Source organism: Lepidochelys kempii, chromosome 2 (assembly GCF_965140265.1).
Source record: "Lepidochelys kempii isolate rLepKem1 chromosome 2, rLepKem1.hap2, whole genome shotgun sequence".
Lineage (NCBI taxonomy): Eukaryota > Metazoa > Chordata > Testudines > Cheloniidae > Lepidochelys > Lepidochelys kempii.
The window spans coordinates 40,207,082-40,232,450 of NC_133257.1; the positions used below are offsets into that span (position 1 = coordinate 40,207,082).

The 25,369-nt window shown below is 43.6% G+C and overlaps 1 protein-coding gene across 16 annotated transcripts in view; it reads right to left on the minus strand.

Annotated features, from left to right (window-relative positions):
* The window catches only part of VPS13B (vacuolar protein sorting 13 homolog B), a 921,287-nt gene that overhangs the window by 689,572 nt on the left and 206,346 nt on the right, over nt 1-25,369 (minus strand). Inside the window, exon 17 of one of the 16 annotated variants that reach the window (XM_073330477.1) lies at nt 10,174-10,939. The exons of the other annotated variants lie outside the window; for them this stretch is intronic. Coding sequence (XP_073186578.1) covers nt 10,939 — 1 coding nt within the window. The 3' untranslated portion in view covers nt 10,174-10,938. Of the gene's footprint in view, nt 1-10,173; nt 10,940-25,369 lie in introns of those variants that run through there. 16 annotated transcript variants of the gene reach the window in all.

A 25,369-nucleotide genomic window follows, 5' to 3' on the forward strand; every position in this document is an offset into this window, starting at 1 on the left:
CGAGTGACATGGCTGGAGCCAGGGCGAGGGAAGTGGAGCGGGCTGCTCCCGGCCCCAAAAGGACCCCCGCACAGCTCCTGCCTCCCAGACCCTGAGGGGGGGAGCCCCTGACCACCCCCGAGTCCCTCTGCCCCTTATCCAACCCCTCAGCCCCGCCACCCTTAACACGCTGCTCTGAGCAGCGTATCGGAGCTTTACTGCATTGTATGCAAACCCGCGTTATACCAAGTTGCGTTATATCGGGGTAGAGGTGTAATTCAAACACTGATTTCTTTGATCCTCCATTTAAACTGATAAAAACTTCAGAACAAAGTCATTTATATTGCCAGCACCACAATTTCAAGCCCTAAATTTATCGTCTTTCGAGCAAGAATTATTAGATAATCCAATCAATGACTATACAAGTGTGTTATTTAATTAATAAAGAATACCAAAACTCTGAAGAGAAAAAAGAAAAAAAATAATCCAATGATGACTAACAAATGTTTTTAAAATACTGAATTCCAGTCACTATGATATGCCATGCAAGTTATGAGCCTCATTTTCTCCTTATAGGAGGAAATTTTATCTTCTAGAGATAAAGGATGGTATCTTTTTACTCCTGAGGCACTAAATTACTACAGTGATGAGTGCTACAGAAATGCCAGTAAAACAAATGAAATAAAAATATAAAACTAACAGATGCAATAATAATTTATTACTTTGCTCCATTAATAAACCTCAAGTGTGACCCATAAGAGGTCACCTCTACTTACTTTAAAGTTTTGCATAACTGAGCGTGTGGCATCTTATTTTGGTCTCTCAAATGAGTGAAATTTCAGGGAGTACCACTAATTTTTCCAATCTGACCTCTATAAAGCATGCTAGTCAGACAATTCATCACAATGGGGAAACCACTAAATTATGGTATTCACAAACCAGTGTTTTTCTGTTTAATGTAAAGACAGAAGAGTCTGGCTGGGTAATAATGAAGTTTCATTTCTGTCTAGAATAAATCTATAATAAGTTTAGAATAAATCTAAAGTGTGGAATTCTAAAATTAGGAATATAACATTGATAAAAATGTTAAATAGCATAGGGCCAAAAACCAATCCTGGTGGGCCCGCATCAGAAACACACCCACTTGAAGATGATTCCAAATTTACGATTACATTTTGAGTCCTGTCACTTAGCCAGCTTTTAATCCATTTAACGTTTGCCGTGTAAATTTTGTATTGTTCTAGATTTTTAATCAAAATGTCACACAATACTACCAGCTGAGGAAGCTTCTTTCGTTGTGAATGACAGCACCTGGCTAAAGCCATTAAAGCTAAAAAAAACCATTTCCTCATAGTATTTATAAATCTAATATTGTAGCATTATGCTCCTGTATGAGAACTTAAAAGTTAAACTGATTAAAAACTGACTAGACACAAAAGTGAAACTAAATAATCCATCTTCATCTTCCAAGCTCAGGAGATGGAAAAAGTAAACACAGGAGGAAGTATTATAGATTTCTAAAATTCTTTCCGTTTTAACAATCATAACTTTAACACACACACATATCAACTCTTGCATGGGAAACAGAGAACAGGAGCTGGCAGGTCAAAGGAAAAAAAAGTAAAATATATTATTTTAAAAACTAAATGTACATTAACTTTTAAGTCTGCCAAAATATTATGCATAATTTAAGACTGTGAACTCCCTCCCTAACCCAAGTTTTGTAGTTAATCTTTCCATTTTAATTATTTATTCTTACAACACTTTGGAAATTTGTAGATTACAGAGGTGGAGCTTCAATTTAGTTTGCCTCCTGGCCCCAAAGACTGAAGTTGATGGGCCTTAGGACACTCCCTGAAACAAGCATATGGAAGGATGGGAAGCCATGGGGTCCTCTCAGAAGACCCCTGAGATAAAGGGGAAGACCTGTCTACTGGGATTAGGACTGGTGGCTTTGTAGGAGCCAGCACAGGACTAGGGGGAAAGGGTCAGGTAGGCAGGAAGGGACCCTAGATAAGAACTACCTTGCTGGCTGGGGCAAAGATAGGGGTGCCCTGGGCAGGAGCACCTGGGAGAGGGGGTGGAAATCCAAGGATTTCATAATCTCATTATAAGCTCTCAATCAGGCCACAAGCCCAGTGTCTTCATCTCCCCCCTGGCCCGGAGACAGTGGAGCAGGAGAACGCAGAAAGGGGTGGAAAGCTGCAGAGCCAGAATGTTCACACAACTGATTCCAGCCTGACATGAGGAAGGTTGGAAGGGGGAGGAATAGGCTCCCATTATTTCCCCCTCTTCCAGGTTTCTAATGTAAGGGGAGGCATCAAATGAAGTCCTTTAAGGGGAGAAGATTGGGAAGGTCTGGGGGTGAAGATAGGTGTCAAAAAACATGCTGAAGCAATGGCAATATGTGAAAAGGTAGTTAAGCTGAAAGGCTTGCAGAGGAGGGTGTGAGGGTGGGGAAAATGCTTGGAAGATGAGAGTGGGTGGTGAGAGTGTGTACTTTGGAAGAGGAAGTGAGGGTTAGGAAAAATGAAATTTCTTTGTGGAGATAGAAGGGGACGGCGGCTGTGGAATGAAATGCTGATGATGGGAAGGGGAAGAGAATTAAATGCTGGAGTCCAACTCTTTCCTTCCTTTGCTGTTCTCTCTATTCTGTTTTTGCACGCCAGCTCTCTTCTCAGTTCTAAGTACTCCTATGAAAATATATTCTGACAGAGTCAGGCCAGATGGCTACAGGAGAGTAATAGAAGGCAGATATATTAGTCCAAGGTTAAGTAGGTCCCTTTTCCCTGGGTAAGGTAACAGGAAAGGTTCCAGAATAATCAGGAACCTTCTGGAGACAATTAAGACAGACAGGCTGATTAGAACACCTGCAGCCAATCAAGAAGCTGCTAGAATCAATTAAGGCAGGCTAATCAGGGCACCTGGGTTTAAAAAGGAGCTCACTTCAGTTTGTGGTGCACGTGTAAGGAGCTGGGAGTGAGAACGCATACTGTTGGAGGACTGAAGAGTACAAGCATTATCAGACACCAGGAGGAAGGTCCTATAGTGAAGATAAGGAAGGTGTTGGGAGGAGGCGGCCATGGGGAAGTAGCCCAGGGAGTTGTATCTGTCGCACTGCTGTTCCAGGAGGCACTCTAGACAGCTGCATTCCACAGGGCCCTGGGCTGGAACCCGGAGTAGAGGGCAGGCCTGGGTTCCGCCCAAACCTCCCAACTCCTGGTCAGACACAGGAGGAGTTGACTTGGACTGTGGGTTCACAAAAACGGCCAAAATGCGCACCGCCGTGAATCTCCAAGGCAAGCAAATCTGCCAATAGGCGCAAGACCCACCAAGGTAGAGGAGGAACTTTGTCACAACTGGTGTCAGAAGCGGGATTTGGTGTGCACAGCACGGCAGAAGGAGGAGGGTGTTTTGGAAAAAATAAAAGGCGGGGGAGAGGAGGTTTTTTTTCCCCCACCACAATGGAAGATGTAGTGCGGGCACTGATACAAGCCACAGCCGCCCAGCAGGAGACAGTGCGGCTGCAGCAAGAGACTAATCGCCTGCTGATGGACCAGGCTGCTCAAGACCTGGCTATGTTGCGGGAACTGGTAAACCAGGTAAAGGCCCGTACAGCGCTGAATCGCGGCCACGATGGGACGCAGATCATACGAGCCAGCAATTGGCTGCAGAAAATGACGTGGGAGGATGATGTAGAGGTATACCTCCTGGCCTTTGAGAGGACAGCCCTGCGGGAGGCTTGGCCCCAAGAACAGTGATCTGGCATCCTCGCTCCATTCCTGTGTGTGGAGGCCCAGAAGGCCTACTATGATTTGCCTGAAGAGGCTGCAGCAGACTACCCCCAACAAAAGGCAGAGACCCCAGATTTGGCCAGGATAACAATCACTGTGCAGGCCCAGAGATATCATGAGTGGAGGTACCAGGAAAAGAAAACCCCGAGCCCCAATTATATGACCTCATCCATCTGGCATGAAAGTGGTTACGAACTCAGTCCTGGAGCCCGCAGGAGATACTAGAAGTTCTTGTCATCGACCAGTACGTGAGAGGACTACCACCAGACCTTCGCGCCTGGGTAAGCCAGAACGAACCCTCCACCTACGACGAGGTAGAAAGGTGAAGGACACCGAGGGAGCTGACCCGACCAGTTAAGGAAGAAGCACCCCAGGTTAAACTAGCAGCACCAAGCCCTAGAGCTCAGGTGGAAAAAGAGGAGAGCCCAGGTGGAAAAAGAGAGGGGCTGAAGGCCCACCAGAAGCCACAAAGAGTCGGAGCACTGAGGGGGAAGAGGATTGTGATGTTAGACTACCCAAACCAAGAGACTGGGGAACGCCTAGAGCCCCATACAGATGTTACGCCTGTGGGGAGTGGGGACACATAGCTGCACAGTGTCCCAAGGCCGAGGAGCCTATGCAGTGTAACCTGGGGAACTGGGTAGACCATGCTCCCTAATCTACCTTGTGGGGGTCTCACTAAACCCACACATGTACACCAGACCAGTGAAGCTAAATGGGGTAGAGACCACAGCACTGGTTGATTCGGGGAGTGCTATCACGCTTGTCTCGGGGAAGCTCGTGAAGCATAGTCAGCTACTGTGGGCTAAGCGTACGGGGATAACATGCGTCCATGGGATAGTTGGTTATTACCCCACCATCCCAGTAAAAATCGAGATTCAGGGGAACACTACTGAGGTAGCAGCAGGTATAGTCCCTAAACTCCCATACCCAGTGCTCATAGGGAGGGACTTCCCATGGTTTGGAGACTTATTCTCAGTATGGAAATTGGAGAAAGGGGGAAGCCCTGAAAGTAGTGAGGCATCCACAGTAGACTGTCAACCCCCAGCCTTCTCTGAAATATCCCCAGATTTGTTCTCCACTCCCAGACAGCGTAGAAAGACAAAAAGGAAAAGAAGGGCAGCTAAGGCCTTGGAAACCCGAATATTGGCCCAAAGCCAGAGGGTCGCTCTCATAGATAGGCGGACCCGAGCAGCTGAAAAGGAGGCCACCCAGGAGGGAGAAGCACCTGAGTCGGACCCACACCCTAACGCCTCTGAACCAGTAGAGGCAACAGAGACTGGCCCCTTAAATCTTGGGCAGATTAGCCCTGGCAGAAGAAATTTTGGATGGGACCAGGCTGAAGACCCAAGGTACGACAACATTAGGAAGGAGGTGACCGAAATAGATGGGGTCCCCATGGAAGGGAAAACCCAGGGACTAGGACCCTACTTCATAATGAAGAAGAATCTCTTATACTGGGTTGCACCAGTACAGGGGCAGAAGGTACAGCAGATCCTAGTATCTCAAAAACACCAGAATGCTGTATTAAGTCTGGCCCATAGTCATCTTTTTGGGGGGCATTTCGGGGTAGAGAAGACCCTGGCACGGGTCCTGCGACAATTCTTCTGGCCCGGAGTACATGAAGAAGTGTGGAGGTACTGTGTGTCCTGCCCGGAGTGTCAGCTGCACAGTCCCCATCCCCACTTGAGGGCACCTTTAGTACCCCTTCCCATCACAGAGGTCCCCTTCGAGCGTAAAGCCATGAACCTAGTGGGACCCCTGGAGAAGACAGCCTGGGGCCACCAATCTATACTTGTTCTGGATTATACTACTCGCTACCCAGAAGCCGTCCTCGTGTGGAACACGGCCTCTAAAATGATAGCTAAAGAGTTGGTGGGATCTTTGCGCGAGTGGGGTTACCAAAGGAGATATTAACAGACCAAGGTACCCAATTTATATCGAAGCTAATGAAGGACCTCTGTACACTGCTCCATATACATACCCTGAGAACTTCAGTCTATCATCCGCAGACCGATGGGCTGGTAGAAAGGTTTAACCGAACCCTCAAGGCAATGATAAGGAAAGTGGTGGTCGGGACAGGAAGGATTGGGACAACCTACTACCCTACCTTACGTTTGCAATCCAGGAGGTACCTCAGGCCTCAACTGGGTTTTCACCCCCTTTGAATTATTATACGGACGCCACACCCGCGGCATACTAGATATCGCAAAAGAAATCTGGAAAGAGGAACCCAATTAGGGGAGAAATATAATTGACCATGTGTTGCAGATGTGAGAATGGATAGCCCGGGTCACCCCTACTGTACGGGAACATTTGGAAAAGGCGCAGGAGGCCCAACGAACCCATTACAATCGCCAGGCAAAAGTCCGACAGTTCCAACCAGGGGATCGGGTGATGGTGTTGGTACCCATGGCAGAAAGCAAGCTTTTGGCCCAATGGCAGGGGCCCTATGAGGAGGTTGAACCCGTGGGGGAAGTAACCTACAAGGTGTGGCAGCCAGGATGCCGGAAACAAGAACAAATTTATCACATTAACCTCTTAAAGCCTTGGCACCAACGAGAGGCGTGTGTAGTGGCCCAAGAGACCCCGATCCAGGGAAATAACATGCAGAAGAAGATCGGGATATCCGCTGATCAGACACCAAACCAGAAGGAGGTAACTGAGATGATCAACCGATACCAGGACGTGTTTTCAACCAAACCAGGTCGGACCACCGAAGCCTATCACCACATTATCACAGACTCTGGAGCAAAGGCAACTTTAACGCCCTATCAGGTCCCAGTGGCAAAAAGGGAGGAGCTCAAGGCAGAGGTAAAAAGGATGTTGGAGCTGGGAGTCATCGAAGAGTCCCACAAGTCACTGGTCAAGCCCAATTGTGTTGGTGCTCAAACACGATGGCACCACTAGGTTTTGTAATGACTTTCGCTGGTTGAATGAGATATCCAAAATTGATGCATACCCCATACCCTGTATCGATGAGTTAGTTGACTCATTAATGATCTGGAGAATGGTGTGGATTGCACCCTCAGCAAGTTTGCAGATGACACTAAACTGGGAGGAGTGGTAGATATGCTGGAGGGTAGGGATAGGATACAGAGGGACCTAGACAAATTAGAGGATTGGGCCAAAAGAAATCTGATGAGGTTCAACAAGGACAACTGCAGAGTCCTGAACTTAGGATGGAAGAATCCCATGTACCGCTACTGACTAGGGACCGAATGGCTAGGCAGCAGTTCTGCTGAAAAGGACCTAGGGGTTACAGTGTATAAGAAGCTGGATATGAGTCAACAGTGTGCCCCTGCTGCCAAGGTGGCCAATGGCATTTTGGGATGTATAAGTAGGGGCACTGCCAGCAGATCGAGGGACGTGATCGTTCCCCTCTATTCGACATTGGTGAGGCCTCATCTGGAGTACTGTGTCCAGTTTTGGGCCCCGCACTACAAGAAGGATGTGGAAAAATTGGAAAAAGTCCAGCGGAGGGCAACAAAAATGATTAGGGGACTGGAACACATGACTTATGAGGAGAGGCTGAGGAAACTGGGATTGTGTAGTCTGCGGAAGAGAAGAAAGAGGGGGAATTGATAGCTGATTTCAACTACCTGAAAGGGGGTTCCAAAGAGGATGGATCTAGACTGTTCTCAGTGGTAACTGATGACAGAACAAGGAGTAATGGTCTCAAGTTGCAGTGGGGGAGGTTTAGGTTGGATATTAGGAAAAACTTTTTCACTAGGAGGGTGGTGAAACACTGGAATGCGTTACCTAGGGAGGTGGTGGAATCTCCTTCCTTAGAAGTTTTTAAGGTCAGGCTTGACAAAGCCGTGGCAGGGATGATTTAGTTGGAGATTGGTCCTGCTTTGAGCAGGGGGTTGGACTAGATGACCTCCTGAGGTCCTTTCCAACCCTGATATTCTATGATTCTATGACCGCCTGGGCAATGCCCAATTTTTGACCACCCTTGATTTAACAAAGGGATACTGACAGATTCCCCTTCCCAAAGATGCGAAAGAAAAGACGGCATTCTCTACCCCAGAGGGTCCGTTTCAATATATTGTTCTTCCTTTTGGACTGCATGGGGCAGCTGCCACCTTCCAGCGTCTTATGGACAAGCTCCTACGGCCCCATACCAGTTATGCAGCGGCATACCTGGATGATGTGATTATTCACACCCCCAACTGGGAAACCCACTTAGGAAAGGTGGAAGCAGTTCTAGACACGCTAAGACGGGCTGGCTTCACAGCCAACCCAGCCAAGTGTGCTACAGGGCTAGCCAAGGCTAAATACCTCGGCTACATTGTAGGAAGGGGCATGGTCAAGCCCCAACTAAACAAACTAGAGGCTATCCAAAATTGGCCCCGGCCGAATCGGAAAAAGCAAGTCCGGGCACTTCTGGGTGTAGTGGGGTACCACCGACGATTTATTCCCCATTTTGCTACCAGAGCGAGTCCCCTGACAGACCTGATAAAAGCCCGGGGTCCAGACATGGTGAAGTGGACAGATGCCGCAGAGAAAGCATTCATGGATCTACGGACAGCCCTCTGCAGTAACCCCGAGCTTATAGCCCCAGACTTCAACAAAGAATTCATTTTACAAACAGATGCATCTGAAGTAGGATTGGGAGCTGTCCTATCGCAGATGGTCGGAGATGAAGAACAGCCAATCCTCTACCTCAGCAAGAAACTCCTCCCGAGAGTGCAGAAGTATGCCGTGGTTGAAAGAGTGCCTAGTTGTGAAATGGGCCATGGAAACACTATGTTATTACCTTCTGGGACAACGGTTTACCTTTGTGACCGACCATGCACCCCTCCAGTGGATGCAGCGAAATAAAGAGAAGAATGCAAGGGTGACCAGATGGTTCCTGTCCCTACAACCTTTCCAATTCACCATACAACACCGGGCTGGAAGCCACCATGGCAATGCAGATGGCTTGTCATGAGTACACTGCCTGACATCCCAAGCTGCCCAACCCCATAGTGTTGAGTGTGTGTGTGTGGGGGGGGAATATGTGACAGGGTCGGGCCGGATGGCTACAGGAGAGTAATAGAAGGCAGATATATTAGTCCAAGGTTAAGTAGATCCCTTTTCCCTGGGTAAGGTAACAGGAAAGGTTCCAGAATAATCAGGAACCTTCTGGAGACCATTAAGACAGACAGGCTGATTAGAACACCTGCAGCCAATCAAGAAGCTGTTCGAATCAATTAAGGCAGGTTAATCAGGGCACCTGGGTTTAAAAAGGAGCTCACTTCAGTTTGTGGTGCGCGTGTATGGAGGTGGGAGCAAGAGGTGCTAGGAGCTGAGAGTGAGAACGCATACTGTTGGAGGACTGAAGAGTACATGCATTATCAGACACCAGGAGGAAGGTCCTATGGTGAGGATAAGGAAGGTGCTGGGAGGAGGCGGCCATGGGGAAATAGTCCAGGGAGTTTTATCAGTTGCACAGCTGTTCCAGGAGGCACTCAAGACAGCTGCATTCCACAGGGCCCTGGGCTGGAACCCAGAGTAGAGGGCAGCCCAAACCTCCCAACTCCTGGTCAGACACAGGAGGAGTTGACCTGGACTGCGGGTTCACGAAAACAGCCAAACTGCGGGCTGCCGTGAATCTCCAAGGTGAGCAAATCCGCCAATAAGCACAAGACCCACCAAGGTAGAGGAGGAACTTTGTCACAATATTTAAATGTATGCAAAACAAGCAAATTTAAATAAATTTGCTCCTCTGGTGCTTTTTGCTTTAAAGATGTTGGCATGTATGAGGTTACCATTATCAGAGGATTAACTGCTGCTGACTGAAAGGGACTCATAGATGGGATTTTTTTTTTCTAAGGTAGGCACTTGGCTATGGACTACGACACTAGTTTCATTTCTATTTCTGAAGATTCACAAGATACACAATGCTTTAGCCAACACTACGGACTAATCCAAAGTCTAAATTAGAAACTTTTGCTAGCAGAATAATGTTGATCGGGGTGAGATTTTTCTTTTTACAATTCTATATCAGTATAACCCTAATATAAAAGCAGTTCTACAAGTATAGAAGTGCTTTCACTGATATAGTTTATTTCGCTTTGGAAACTATCATGAACTATGGTGGGAAACTCTTTTGCCAGCATAAACTCCATCTCCACATTTTGCATATGCCATACACCAGCAAACCTTTTCTAGTGTAGACTGAGCCTATGAAATCATCACTAGAAAAGATCTGAGGAGAAAGAATAAAAAGAGTAGTGGGGAGGGGGAGGAATGTCAAAGTCCAGCTGAAACATTGAACTGATGGAGATGTTACAGTTCATGTTCAAGTTCCAAGAATATGCATTGTGTAAGCAGCAAAAAAAAGCGTGAAGGCTATAAAACAAGGATTATATTAGCAGTCCCATTACTTAATAACTTCGTTTAAAAATATTTTCAAGTATTTCAGGTACTATTCAAAATGTCTTGTTTGTATTAAATGTAAATAATTGTATACTAGTAAATGTGTTCCATTTCTCTCCAACAGCTACGCTAGCCCTTAGTGAAAACTATATTTTAGATTTAAATGCAATGGCCCTGGGTTTGTCACCATATAATGCTTCCTAAAAAATACTAAAATCTTTGAAAGCAGTTTCTAGACACAAAAAGATTTTGCAGACATTTAAGGGGAAAAAAAAAGTTGGGTTTAGTTTTGGCCTACTAACTTTGAAAGTGTCTTGTTACTATTATTTAAACATTAAATAGTTCCACAAACCCTGGTGAGTCTCAAGACCATCAAAATAATCAGATACAGACACATTTTAAAAGATACTGTCAGTATAATAAAATGTCACAGAATAACATTCTCCCGCTGTAACATAAATGCAAAATCAAAGCCAAGACATTTATGGAAAATACATATTGGAACATAACTGATATACTTTTCAAAGCAAGAGCCTTTCAGTCTGACACAGTATTCCAGTATAACAACTTCATTTCTGTTAAGCCAAATGACTTCAGTATATTGGAGACTGCAAAGAATGCATTTTAAGCACTCAGCAAGATGTAATTCCATAAGTAACTAGAAAAAGAGGTTGAAATCCTGATATTGACTTCAGTGAGACCCGGATTTCATCCATTCAGTTTTTGCATATGCAACTGCACACCTTAAAAGATTGACTGAAGAACACACTTGTGCTTCAGCCAATTGGAAACCACCTTATCTGAAAAAGAAAAAAGTGGGCAAAGTTCTGAAGTTATATTTAATGCATATAAATAACCCAGATAGCCAGTCTTTCTGTCCTGTTCTTTAGCCACTAGAATGTGCTTTGTCTTATATAACTATTATGTACTTTACCTAAATTCTTATAAAAGTTAATACCACCTCATATTAAAAAATAATTCTAAAATACATCTTCATACAAACATTTGCAAATTCTTTGACTTACAAAAGAAATACCAAAACAATGTTAGGCAAATAGGTTTCCTAGATCCTTGTTTCTTACAGAATGTTTACTGTTCTACTGAACACCTTATTTGGGAATCTTTGCGCCATTTTAAACATTCAGGAAAGGAACAATTCCCTATCTTCACAACTCTGTTTCCCTGACTTCGTCAAACAAACAAAAACAAATGGCTGTAAATTCTCATGCTTCATTTCAAGCCAGAAAATAGAGTGCGTGGGTGTTGTTGGGGGAGTAAGTTTGAGAGAAATTGGTTGAGATGTTTCTGAATTACATAGTAATGAAAATCCAAGGCATTTAAAATAGTATAAAAAATGTCAAAACCAGCTTGGATTCAGAACTTTCAAAACTTCTCATGTAATTTTGCCTTCCATCCCTTCTTAACTGACTGGTAAACTGACGACAGATTTATAATGAATTTTTTAAAGAATACGTACACAACATAAATGATGAGATGGGAGACAAAGCTTACAATATATGTACAGTGTAGGGCTGTTGATTAATTGCAGTTAACTCACATGATTAACAATAAAATTAATTGCAATTTAAAAAATTAATGATTAATCGCAGTTTTAATTGCACTGTTATAAAATAGAATGCCAACTGAAATTTATTAAATATGTTGGATGTTTTTCTACATTTTCATAAAAATTGTATTTTGTGTTGTAATGGAAATCAACGTGTATATTATTTTTTAGTATAAATATTTGCACTGTAAAAATGATCAATAGAAATAATATTTTTAATTCACCTCATACAAGTAATGTAGTGCAATCTCTTCATCATGAAAGTGCAATTTGCAAATGTAGATTTTTTTGTTACATAACTGTACTCAAAAACAAACCAATGTAAAACTTTCGATCCTACAGTCCTACTTCTTGTTCAGCCAATTGCTAAGACAAACAAGTTTGTTTACATTTACAGGAGATAATGCTGCCCTCTTCTTATTTACAGTGTCACCAGAAAGTGAGAACAGGCATTTGCATGGGACTTTTGTAGCCGGCATTGCAAGGTATTTAACGTGCCAGATGTGCTAAACATTCATATGCCCCTTCATGCTTCAGCCATCATTCCAGAGGGCATGCTTCCATGCTGATGATACTCGTTAAAAAAAATGTGTTAATAAAATTTCTGACTGAACTCCTTTGGGGAGAATTGTATATCCCTTGCTCTGTTTTACATGCATTCTGCCATATATTTCACGTTATAGCAGTCTCAGATGATGACCCAGCACATGTTGTTCATTTTAAGAACACTTTCATTAAAGATTTGACAAAACGCAAAGAATGTACCAACATGAGATTTCTAAAGATAGCTACAGCACTTGACCCAAGGTTTAAGAATCTGAAGGGCCTTCCAAAATCTGAGAGGGACACAGTATGGAGCATGCTTTCAGAAGTCTTAAAAGGGCAACACTCCAATGAGGAAACTACAGAACCCCAAATCAACCTTCTGCTGGTGGCATCTGACTCAGATAATGAAAATGAACATGTGTCGATCGGCACTACTTTGAATTGTTATCAAGCAGAATCAGTCATCAACATGGACACATGTCCCCCAGAATGGTGGTTGAGGTACGAAGGGACATATGAATCTTTAGCGCACATGGCCTGTAAATATCTTACAATGCCGGCTACAACAGTGCCATGCAAACGCCTGTTCTAACTTTCAGGTGACATTGTAAACAAGAAGCGTGCAGCACTATCTTCTGCAAATGTAAACAAACTTGTTTGTTTGAGCGATTGGCTGAACAAGAAGGAGGACTGAGTGGACTTACAGGCTCTAAAATTTTACATTTTTATTTTTGAATGCAGTTATTTTGTATATAATTCTACATTTGTAAGTTCAACTTTCATGATAAAGAGCTTGCACTACAGTACTTGTATTAGGTGAATTGAAAAATACTAATTATTTTGCGTTTTTTACAGTGCAAATACTTGTAATCAAAAATAAAGTGAGCACTCTATACTTTGTATTCTATGTTGTAATTGAAATCTATTTGAAAATGTAGAAAAAATCCAAAAATATTTAAATAATGGTACTCTATTATTGTTTAACAGTGTGATTAATCGCAATTTTTTAAATCGCTTGATAGCCCTAGTATATTGTAAATTCTACAGGCTTACCCTGAGAAAACATTTATTGCAGAAATGTTCCTGCAACCCATCCATGACATGCAAGAGAAGCCCACCTTTGACTTTAGGGGGAAAAATAAGGGGGTTTATGCACTAATCAAAATATTGCATCACCATTCCTCCTATGTACTTTCCTATAGGTATAACCTTTAAGTGCCAGAATGGGTTCCTTGGCTGTCTAGCAAATTCAAAGTCCCTTCTAGGTTAGTGGAAGAATAGGATGACAACTTCAAATTTTCCCTTTTCTATATCCTTTGTGTGAACTGCTTTGAAAGCTGGCAGATTCTCCTCTGCCCAGGACATTATTCCCATTTCCAGAGAAAAAACTGAACTTTGGTTACTCATTAGTTTTGGAAGGGCTATAAACATTCGTGCCTCAATCATAAGCCAATCTCTAAAGGGAAGTAAAAGGAGACTTCCCCAGTGAGCAACATAGTTTCTTGGCACCTTCCACTGAAGCAGCTGGTACTGGCCACCGACCTACCTTAGGGGCCATAGTTGTGGCTTCAGACATGAATAAACTAAATGGATATGTACTCTCAGATGTTGGGAACTTTCTTCCAAGTATGCTACTCATCCTTGCTTCTATACCGATAATGCAGGGTCTGGAGTGAATACTGGGTTGGTAGTCAGCGTGTTTGTACTTAGCTGCCCACAAAGGGATGATTGGATGCGATATGAGAATAACATCTAATTTTGCATTCCATCAGGTGTGTGATTGATTCCATGTCGTCAGAAGGAAATTCTGCAGGCACATTTTAAGAAACCCACTCAGAGGAAGAAACCGAAGAATGACACCAGCAATCCTAGTCACTGAAGATAATTTGGTAAATATGACCACTGCTAGGAAATGCCTTGATGCAAAAAAGTTTAGGACCTTTGCAAATTTTTACCATTGTGGTAACATGCAAATACCTCAACTGTAGAAGATGCTTGCTAAATGCCCTAGGAGCCTAAAAGCCTGCCTGCTTGCTCTCCCAGGATGTCTAGCACCCAAGTAAGTACAGTCAAAGTCACCTACTTGCACTCAGGGCTTTAATCAGGATCATATTGAACATGAGAAGGGATTTATCTCCACATCCCCTGCCCTCCTCCCCAGTAATGCCATGATGATGCAGGTTTCTGGGAAGTAGAATCCTTGTGTGCCTCTGTTCTGGTCACCGATTATTTACATTTTACATGGAGCCAGTCTGTGACGAGGGAAAGAGGAGGAGAGAGAGACCACTTTCCGCTTTTCAGACTCTGAGACCCTTTCCCTGACAAAACAAGGGTTTATGGATGATGACCAGAAGGCACAAATCCCATTCTTCTGCTGCCTGAAACTGAGCCCCATTTGCTGGTAGAGCAAAAGTCCCCGGGTTGAAAGCCAGACAGGCACAATTCCCATTACACTGCAACCTGAGGAAGAGTTTCACAGGACAGTGACAGAATCCTCTGCATTCCCAGACATGCTGCAGGGTGGGAGGGGATGGTGAGCTTGGTACAGAGCACTGCAAGACCTTCTCTGGGGTACGTCTAGACCGCAAAGAAAAACCCACAGCATCGAGTCTCAGAGTTCAAGTCAGATGACTCAGGCTCAAGCTGTTGGGTTTAAAAATCGCAAGGCAGATGTTTAAGCTTGCGCTGGAGACTGGGCTCCATCCGAGATTTGAGAGGTTTCAGAGTCCAGGCTCCAGTCTGAGTCCAAACACTGACACTGCTATTTTTAAGCCTAAGAGCCCAAGCCCTGGGAGCCCAAGTCAACTGACCTGGGCCCTGAGACTCAATGCCATGGGTTTTTATTTGTAATGTAGACATACCCTCTGTGTACGAGAGGCCCCAACAAACACTCCCTTAGGTAAAGGAGAAGGGGGTTAACCACTGGTTTTCACCCCACTTGCTCATTAATCACACTAATTATTGCACTACCAAGGTGATGGCTGCTTTTACTTTTCTGGGACCCAGAGTCTCTACGGTTTGCAAGACTTACACCTGACCATGAGAATTCCCTGATGTACAGTGAGAAGGAAAGGGAGTTGTGTAGCAGCCCTACTTCTTTCCCCAGGGAGCTGAGGACCCACTGCAGTGTCTGGGGGTTGGGTTTTTGATCCCCTTCAAGGATTTTTCCCCTCTGGTCCAGGTCTGTTGTAGGATTTGTTCCTTGAGCTGGCTGGATAGTGTCTGCCGCATCCTTAGACACTCTCTCCCAAATCATAAGAAGCTCCTGATCAGGCTTCTCTGTGTTGTAGTCATGGCTTCTCAGGACAGGGACAGAACCCAACATGCCAGTCCATCAGAGCTCCGTGCACTGGCAGTGCAAGGTCATCTGGCTGTGAACAGCCAGAATATAATTTGCCTTCTATAGAGCCTGTAAATGTTGCCTCCCACAGGGAACACTGCTTAGAGTTAGCCTGGAGTTTGCAGGACTGCTCTGCCATGCATGAGTGGGGACAGAGGAAGCCCAGAACAGAAGCACTGTAGTAACAGATCCGGGTGGTCAAAACCACCAGGCTGCCTAATACCCAATCCAGGAGAAGGAAGCAGAAGGAAAATTATAAATCACTACAGCATAAAAACAAATACAAAATAAAGTTATAAAACAAAATGACTGAGACAAATTGAACTGGCAATTTGTTCCATCAACAGAGGCAGAAAATCTGGTGGCCCAAGCAGCAAGGCGAGGCTTAGTTCAGGAGTCTCCCAGCAACAACATTGGACTACCTCTGATTTGCACAGGTGCAGGGCATTAACCCATTAGTGACAAATGAGGAGAGAAGCTGTGCAACAGAACTTGTCATATGCTTATTCCTTAATTTCTTTAACATTCCAACTGTATTAACACATGCTCCCAGGTCCTACTGAGCTTCTTGAACATGATACCCTCAGAACTAGAGCTCCAGACAGGATACAAGCAAAGTAGATCCACTTCTTCCCTGATGTATTATGCATAATACCCTTTTCTACAACCTTAATTACAAACCTTAGCAACATCAGCAAAGACTTTGAGTTGACATATGCGCACAGATTGAGCGTGCTTAAGGGGGAGACATGAGATCATATTGTTTCCTTAAAGACAGAAGGAAGTTCATTGAGAGGATTCTGGGTCAAGCACTGGAAATGTACTGTGTGGTACATCTGGGTACGTTTAAGAGATATATCCTGTATATAGGGCTTGTCTATACAGAGTATTAGTACCTACTGAAGCAGTATGCAAAGCACACTACAGAACTTTTAGTCTGCAACAGCAGGGTCCACATGGACAATTAGTGCAAATCTCCTGGAGCAACCCATCTTATCACAAACTAACTTGCTGTATAGACATATCCTTTTATGTCCTTACTTTATAGGGTTTGCATTGGCAAAGCAACCTTATCTGCCTCGGGATTTGGAACTGAAGCAGGTCTCCAAGCATTTATGAAACCCTGTCCCTCAGAATCAGGCGGCTTTGTTGTTAAGGTTTCCTGAAGCAGCACTACTTAGAGTCTATTTTGTCATTCTTTTTTAGCCCTTGGGATAAAGGGTGTAACAATGTCTGGAGGAATGGCTTCCCCCCAGCAGGCCACGCACCACGCATTGGTGTCCAAGGAAAAGAACACAGCAGGGGCAGAGGCAGAACTCTTGAATCACAGTTTCTTTGCTTTTTGTTCCTCCTTAGCAGAACCAAGGACCCATGCCAGGGCAACACAATCCTCTCAGACAAAAGAAGAAATACATGAAACACAACACTAAACTAACACTAACCTGGACTGCACTAATTAGATGTAACTAAAATATAGTGAATGAACTGAAACAAATGTTCCAAAAAAGACTGAGTCTGTGAACCCAGGGAAGCTCCTCGTCCACTTACTACCACAGCTGGAAGGAACTGAGGTAGCTCATTCAACCTGTCCTCTTTTATGTTCTCGCCCTCCAGACATTCAGATTTCCCAGGGGAGTAAACAGGCAGTTTGAGGACATTCCAACTGACACTGCTTCATGCCGTTTGCATTAGTCCAGGCTGCACTGATGGTGCATCCTAAGCATGGGAATGTGCAGAGGAGAAAATAATGATATAAATGACATATGAGCTGGATCAAAATCTACCTCATAAAACATATAGATGAAACATTTGTGTATCAGCCCAAATATTTAAAACAAAAAACAGAATTCTCTTAGGAATCTAATCTTTGGTACCACAGGAACCTTAACAAATATTCATCTACAGAACAACAAAGTGCTACTCTACTGGTGATACTGTGTTACAATACTAAACTGCCCTACACCCAATTACCTCATCTGCTGAAAAATAAATTCTAGCCAAAAGAAAAATGAAAAAACAGTTAATTCCTCTCAAGATTTCTGTTTTGCATTAAGTAGTATTATTAGTCAGTAGGTCTTTCAAGCCATATTCTGCTAATTTTTTAGTTGCTTTTAAACGTCTGCCTAGAAGGTTTGAAAGCTGTTTAATAGGCTAGCATGCAACACTACATGAATTAGTTGTAAAACACAAATATTAACATTGTATTTTGTAGGTTACTGCCACTGTGAACGACACAAATGATATTTTTAACTTTAATTTTAAAATAAGTTACATATACAGGAATTTAAAATATAGTCAGAAACACACTGAACTAATTGCTCTGAGCAAATCTCTTGGCATTAAGCCGATGTATTCATTTGTATTAAAACACCAAAGTAGTAAACAAAAACAAATATGACTTGTTTAAATGATAAAAATAGTTGCCAGCATCTTTATGGGAGATGGGGGGAAAACTAATTTACTTTCATTTATCAAATGTTACCTAGGTTTCTCCACTACACTTTAAAAATGTAAATATAGCAAAATATAGGATATATTGTATATAGTTAGTGTACAGTTCGGAATTTTTATTTTGAAACAAGAAAAATGAAAGCTATTCTGCTGATTTATGTCAGAAATAAAGTTGAGATTTTCGCTGCTAACTGAAAACATACTACCTAAGGGATTCCATAACAGTTCATAAAATGTCTTTCTTTTTAAAAGCTCTGGTCTGTGGTATATATTTTCTCCCAAGAAATAGAAGAACATATGTAGCATCAGATGTGTGTACTTTAAGAAATTCTGGAATGTGAAATCTAAAAATCCACATAAAGCAGGTGGTATAATTTTGAAGGGAAAAAAAATGAGTTGAAGCTTAATGACATTACCAGGTTATTCTACCAGACTAATTCTCACTCAGTGCATGACTTCAATGAGCTCTCAGTCCTCATGCTGATTTCGATTTAGTTCAAGTGCTATTTGATGCATTTCATCTGGAGTTTTATTCACTTCAAACTACACTTCATTTAAGCAGGCTGCTGCTGTACTCATTTATTTTTTCTACTTTATTACCCTCAAATTGGCGTTGCTTGGTTTAGATAAATTGTTTGCATAAGTTAGTTTTATCTTAACATTGTGAAATACATTTATATTTTTTAAAAATCTACAAAAGCATTATACCCTGAAAACAAATGATCAAACTCACTATTAAAATAATTTAGAAATGTAGTAAGCTATAGATGCTATTCAGGTTATAAATCCTATTCCCAAATGTTGATATATATTTTCTCATTTTAAGACAGCACTTTTTTTTGTTTAAATTATGAGTTTTCTTTTTTGTTGATGGTCTATTGAGTTGTTTTTTCTGCCTGGGGAATTTATCATGTTACATCACATAAAGTAACCTACAGTCTACAAATGAAAAAAAAAAAAAAGATAGAAGAAGGCATAATATGCACAGAGACATACATTGTTAAACACTAATAGGTAGCTTGCCTACTGACAGATTTTCATCGCCGACATCTTTAAAAGAATTAGATCATTTTAAAATTTCATTTTGCACATGTACACGAACTTTTCAAAATAATGTAAAACCAAAATTTATATTTAGGTTTTAAACATCTAATTCATTTTTACAAGCTAATACTTGTTAACAAGTACAACCAACTAACGTTGAGTGAAAAAAGTTTGTTTTTCCTAATCTTAACAACTAAAGTACTCTTCACCAGTGTTGACAATTTACATCACTTCTAAATTACCATAATAAAGTCAGTATTTCATCAGCAAAATGAAAGATCAGCACACTATTTCACATAAAGTATTAGGTGTTTTTGTGAAGTATCAATGAAAAATATGACCAACAAAAATTAATCTACCACCACCTGGTGGTGTACTGACTGTGTTAAAATATTATTATCCATTAAGATAACATAGTGCAGCTATCAGTAGTAAACAACTTAGTATATTCCAGTGTAGCATTATATATAAATCTAGTCTATTTGCATAGTTCATAAATAGGACAAAAATACATTTTTTTCATTAATGCATATAAAATATTAAATATGAGGACAGTATTTCTAACATGCTCACTTTTCTTCACTATGATTTCTGCTTCTTTTTTAATAATATTTCTCAAGGAGAAGACTTACATTCAATATAAGTAAAAATATGTATATTATATTTAGAACCAAAGGGAAAACCCTGAAATATTTCTACTATGACATGCAAAATGTCATATTTAATTGAAAATATTTTTTAAAAACAAAAATAATTTTTTCTACAGCATCCGATTTTAAACACAAGACCTAATTGGTGGAGCTAGGTTGTAGATTATTTCCCTACTTTGTTTCAAACCCTGAGTTTGGTTGATTCTGATTGAAGTGAGAACAGAGCTCTTCAGTTAAACACATTAAATGTGTCAGTTGACATCAACTCTTGGTATTCTTTCAAGAAAAAATGGGAAGAAGTTACTCACCTTGTGCAGTAATGATGTTTCTTCAAGATGTGTCCTCCTATGATGCTCCACAGTAGGTGTGTGTGCACGCACTGTGCTGTCGATCAGAAAATTTCAGTAGCAGTCCGTGCCGCCCGAGAATGTGTGGCTCCCCACCTGCCACAAGGCTAGTCAGCATGCAGGAGCAGTTCTCCCTCAGTTCCTTCTCTATCACAGAGTCAACCAGTAGAACTCTGAAGCAGAAGGGAGCACCCACAGGGAGACACATCTCGAAGAACCATCGTTACTGCACAAGGTTAACAAACTATTCCCCCACCGTGTCCATGCTACAAACACAGACTCAGGTCTGAACCACATCCTCCGAACGCTGCAGGCTTAACTGCACAAGGTTACTTCTTCGTGTAGTGTCCTATTGGTGCTCCACTGTAGGTGACTCCCAAGCAGTACCCACCGCTGGAGTCTGGAACTTCAGAGTTCAGTCTGACACAGATGAAAGTACTGAGGCCCCGAATTGGGCATCTGAAGCTGAATCACTCGGGGAAGGGAGTGGGGAACCTGCCCTCTACTCCGGGCTCCAACCCAGGGATCCTAATAGTAGCAGCTATGGTAGCTAACTTTTGGAAATAGGACGTGTACAATTCCCTGGGCCACTTCCCCATAGCAGCCCCCACTCAATATCTCCATCTCTGGAGGCGGTGGCCAAATGGGCAAGTATGCGGTGGAATCAAGGGGTGGTCGTGCAGACCCTAGACCAACATTTCAAAATTGTTGTTTATTCCCCGATGGATGGGAGGTGGTTGCTTGAGCTTGATTTTGTCCGCGCTTAGGGGGTCTAGCACGATTCCTAGTTATGTCGTATGGTTTGGGTTGAGGCCGATAATACTGTTGTGTGCGTGGTCTTTGGTAGGATTGATTGTCATGGTCTCCTGGGAAGAGATGGGTGAATGCCCAGGATGCACAGTGTCGCTCTAGAATCTTTCATGGCATGAAGGAGTTCATCCATTTTTGTGGGAAAAAAAGTTTATCTTTATCAAAGGGGAGGTCCTCCACTTTGGTCTGCAGATCTTTAGGGATGCTGGATGCAGAGAGCCACGAAGATCTGCGCATAACCACAGCAGTTGCAGTAGTACGGGCTGCAGCGTCCGCCGTGTCAAGAGATGCTTGTAGGCCTGTTCTGAAAATCAGTTGGCCCTCATTCAGGATTGATTTCAAGTCTGCTCTCCTATCCTCTGGAATGTAGGAGGCAAATTCAAAAAGTTTATTGTAATTATCGAAGTCATAGCTGGTGAGGAGGGCAGAATAGTTCACAATTCTGAATTGTAGAGTGGACGACGAATAAACCTTGCAACCCAAGGTGTGAAGGTATTTAAGGTCCTCGTCTTGCAGGATGGGCCAATATTGTGGCTGTTTCATCCTTTGTGCGACTGCATCCATGACAAGAGAGTTCGGTTGTGGATGAGAAAATAGAAAGTCAGCGTCCTTAGCAGGAACATAGTATTTACGTTCGGCCTTTTTGCAAGTTGGTAATAAAGAAGCTGGAGTTTGCCAGTGTGTGTCAGCTGGTTCCAGGAGTGCTTCGTTTATGGAGAGCGCGATCTCTGAGGGCACAGATGGTTGAAGGATTCTGAGGAGTCTGTGTTGTCTCCTGAACCTCTTCTAAGGGGATGTTTTCACTGAGTGCCACCCTCCTGAAAAGTTCTTGAAATTGTTTACAATACAATTCAATTACAGTCGTCAACATTCTGAGGAGGCGGAGAGAAGAGGGCTCCGTCTGGAGCTGATGGAGAGTTAGGGGTCGTTGAGTCAGGATATGGTGCATAGCTCACATTCTCAGGAGGGGGTTCAGGTACTCTAGAAGTGGATGGAGCTGGAGATGGAGGCATAGAAGGAGGTAGAGGTTTGGTGGAAGAGGTCTGAAGATGAGTGGTAGGAGGATGTGGCCAGGGGCACCACTGAGGCCAAGGCATAGGGTAGGAGAACCCAGGTGCCGCCCACGGGGGGGCAAAGTAGGGAAACTGAGGCTGGTGGCTGTGAGCCATGACCTGATGTGGAAGAGGTTCCGGTGGAGGAGGAGAGGCAGGTGAGGAGAATTCCGCCTGCTGATGTATATCGAGTTCGCTGTCAGTAAAGGTAGCCAGTTCAGGTGGGGAGAGCGGCTGTTCAAAAAGTGAGCCCTGTTTATCCAGGAGCAGGGAGTTAGGCTCAGGTGGCACTGTGAGGTCACAGTGAGTGAGAAACTGTTGCTCCTGCGCCCTGGGCTGTGCTAAGCCTGCTCTGTGCTTTAGCGCGTTATCAAGTGAAAGTGTCAGTGGTGCCGCGGAGCGCTTGGAAGTGCCCTGCAGGGGGTCCGCTGCTGGTGCCGGGGTGGGAGGTAGGCTCGGTGCAGACGTTCTTCTTGGCACCGGGGTAGAGCGCCCTGTCTACAGCGCATCTATTTACTGTGCAGCAGAAACCTTCCCGATGCGGGAGGTCGGGTATCGGCCTCTGCGCTCTGCAGGAGCTCCAGCTGAGACATCAGAGAAGATGGAGGCGCCTGCCTTTGGTGCTGTCAGCACAGAAGGCAAGGATCTCGCTGGAGACCCTTTACCCTTGTTAAAGTCTCTCCTTTGAGAGACTTCATCCTACCCTTCTTGCCTCTGCTCCAGAGAGGGTGAAGCAATGCTCCCAACTGGTTCGGATCTGGCCGGGGAGCGTGTGGGAATGGGTTTAACTTCACACAACGTGAGTGCCCATCCGACCATGGCACGGAGTTCTGACAGGAAACACACTTTTTGAATCCTGAAGCCCCTGGCATTGTGAATTAGAAATGGCAGGGGAGAGTGTCTCAGGGGGAGACAAGCCTGAAGCGAAAACATTGTTTGTTTGTTTAACTAAGTAACTAACTATGTAACTATGCTAAAGGAAGGGAAACAACTGGGATGTAACTAATAACTATTTCTATGTTCTTTGTTACTGTTTCCTACAGAGACCAGGAAAGAAAAGTAGCACTGCCCTGAGTCCCATCTTCAGCCGAGGATGGCTGAGAAGGAACTGAGGAGGGTGCGGGACGCACACGCTCAGGAAGATTCCAAGAAGATAACCAACTGAGATACCAACTGAGCACGTGTGTCCCTACCAGGCACTGCTACCGAAAATCTCCGATCAATGGCGCCGGGACGCACCGACACCTAGAGTGTAGCACCCACAAGGGACAGCACTCGAAGAAGAACCTCCAGTTACATGTAATTAACCTCCATTTCTTCTTCGAGTGCTGGTCCCTATGTGTATTCTACATGTGGGTGACTGATAAGCAATATTTAAACAGGAGGGGAGGAGCAAGGATACAGTTGATATAGGTGGTTGTAATATTGCAGATCCTACATTTCTCCAGAGGCAGCTTGAACTAATGTGTAATGCTTCATGAATGTATGGATGGAGCTCCAGGTGGCCGCCCTACATATACCTCTTGAAGAGATGCTCTTGAGGCTGCTTGTGCCCTAGTGGAATGGACTCTTACCCCATCCAGGGAAGGAATATATACTAACTGGTAACACAGAATGATGCAGCCAGAGATCCACTTAGAGTGTCACTGAGCAGATAATGTTTGCCCCCGTAACTGTCCCACTGTAGCGATAAACAGTCTTTGTGATTTTCTTACTGGTTTTGTCCTTTGCAGGTAGAATGCCAGAGCTCATCTGATGCCAAGAGAGTGAAATCTTCTCTCATCAGAAGCATGAAGTTTTGGGAAGAATACAAGACAGACTGATTTATGTGAAACTCAGAAATTACTTCAGGAATGAATTTCAGGGGGAAGGCGTATTAAAAATAGCATATGGCGGATCAGGTGTTCCCAGTTCACTCACTGTTCTGGCTGATGTGATGGCAACTCAAAAGGCAATCTTCATGGAAAGGTGAGTCATAGAACATGCGGCCAGTGGTTCAAATGGTAGTCTAGTAAATACTGACAGCACAAGGTTCAGGTTCCATTGCGGTGCAGATTGCACCACCAGTGGGAATGCCCTAATAAGGAACTTCAGGAATCTAATGATTGTTGGGTGAGTAAAAACAGAATATCCCTCTACTAGAGGGAAGGCACTGATGGCTGCTAGATGGATCTGCAAGTAACTAGTGGAAAGCCTTGATGTTTTCAAGGACAGAAGATAATCTAAAATAGCAAGGATATCTGCACAGTCTGGAGATAACTGATTATGTTGAGCCTAGATAGAGAAATGCCTCTATTTAGTCAGAAAAGATTTTCCGGTCAAATCTTTCCAACTTTGATTGAGGAAAGACTACATGAGCATGAACATTCTAGGTCTGTTGCCCCTGGGAATACCAGATCAAAAAGGGCGGCTGGGTTGGAATGTCTGATCTTTCCGTTCTTCTGAGTTAGTAAATCTGGGGAGTGATGGATACTGATGGAAGGACGGGCTGACTTTGCAGAAGGTCCAGAAACCAGAACTGTATGGGTCAGCTGGCTGCTATAAGAATGACCTGAGCTCTGTCATAGCAAATCTTCCACAGAACTTGTGGTAGCAGATGGATGGGAGGAAAGACATATGTGAGCTGACCTGTCCCGGATAACAGAAGGGCGTTGCCCCTGAAGACATTGCCAAGAGCTGCCCTGGAGCAGTAAATGGTTTACTACATATTCATTTGGGATGAGAACAGATCCCAAGAAGGTGTTCCCCATTGCGTGTATCATTCAGGAAAAAATTGTATATCTCCCACTCATTCTCTGTGGAGAAGTGCCTGCTGAGATTGTCTTCTAGAGAATCCTGTGCACCTGGCAGGCATTCAGCCAAGACAGTTATGTGGTTTCTGATGAACCAATTCCATAAATTCAGTGCTTCAGAGAAGGGATTTTGCTCCAACTTGTTTATGTAAAAGAGAGCTGTCATGCTGTCTGACATTATTTGAACATGGTAGGATCCTAGTGGGAGGAATACGTTGCAGGCTAATGGCCTGCTCTCAGTTCTCAGAGGTTCATGTGTATTCTGGCCTCACACGGTCCAAATTACTTGTGTGGTGTGATTGTCTAGGTGGGCTGCCCAATAAGGGATGCCTCTGTGACACAAAAAGAATTCCCACATGTACTTGTTCCGGGTTCATCCACGAGGCAAGGTGACTATTGTTATTCTGGTGTTTATGTGGTCTCTGTTTGCTGGGTAAATGGACCAGAGTCAGGCTTGTAGGCAACGTAGGTGAAGTCTGGCAAACACTGTTATGCAAGTACACGATGCCGTGTAGCCTTGCAGGAAAAGCCTTGACAGAGTGTGTGGTCTGAAAGAGACTTGTCTTATCAAATTGTTCATGGTCTTGAATATTTCTGTAGGTAGGCAGACCCTTGCTGAGGTCAAATCTAG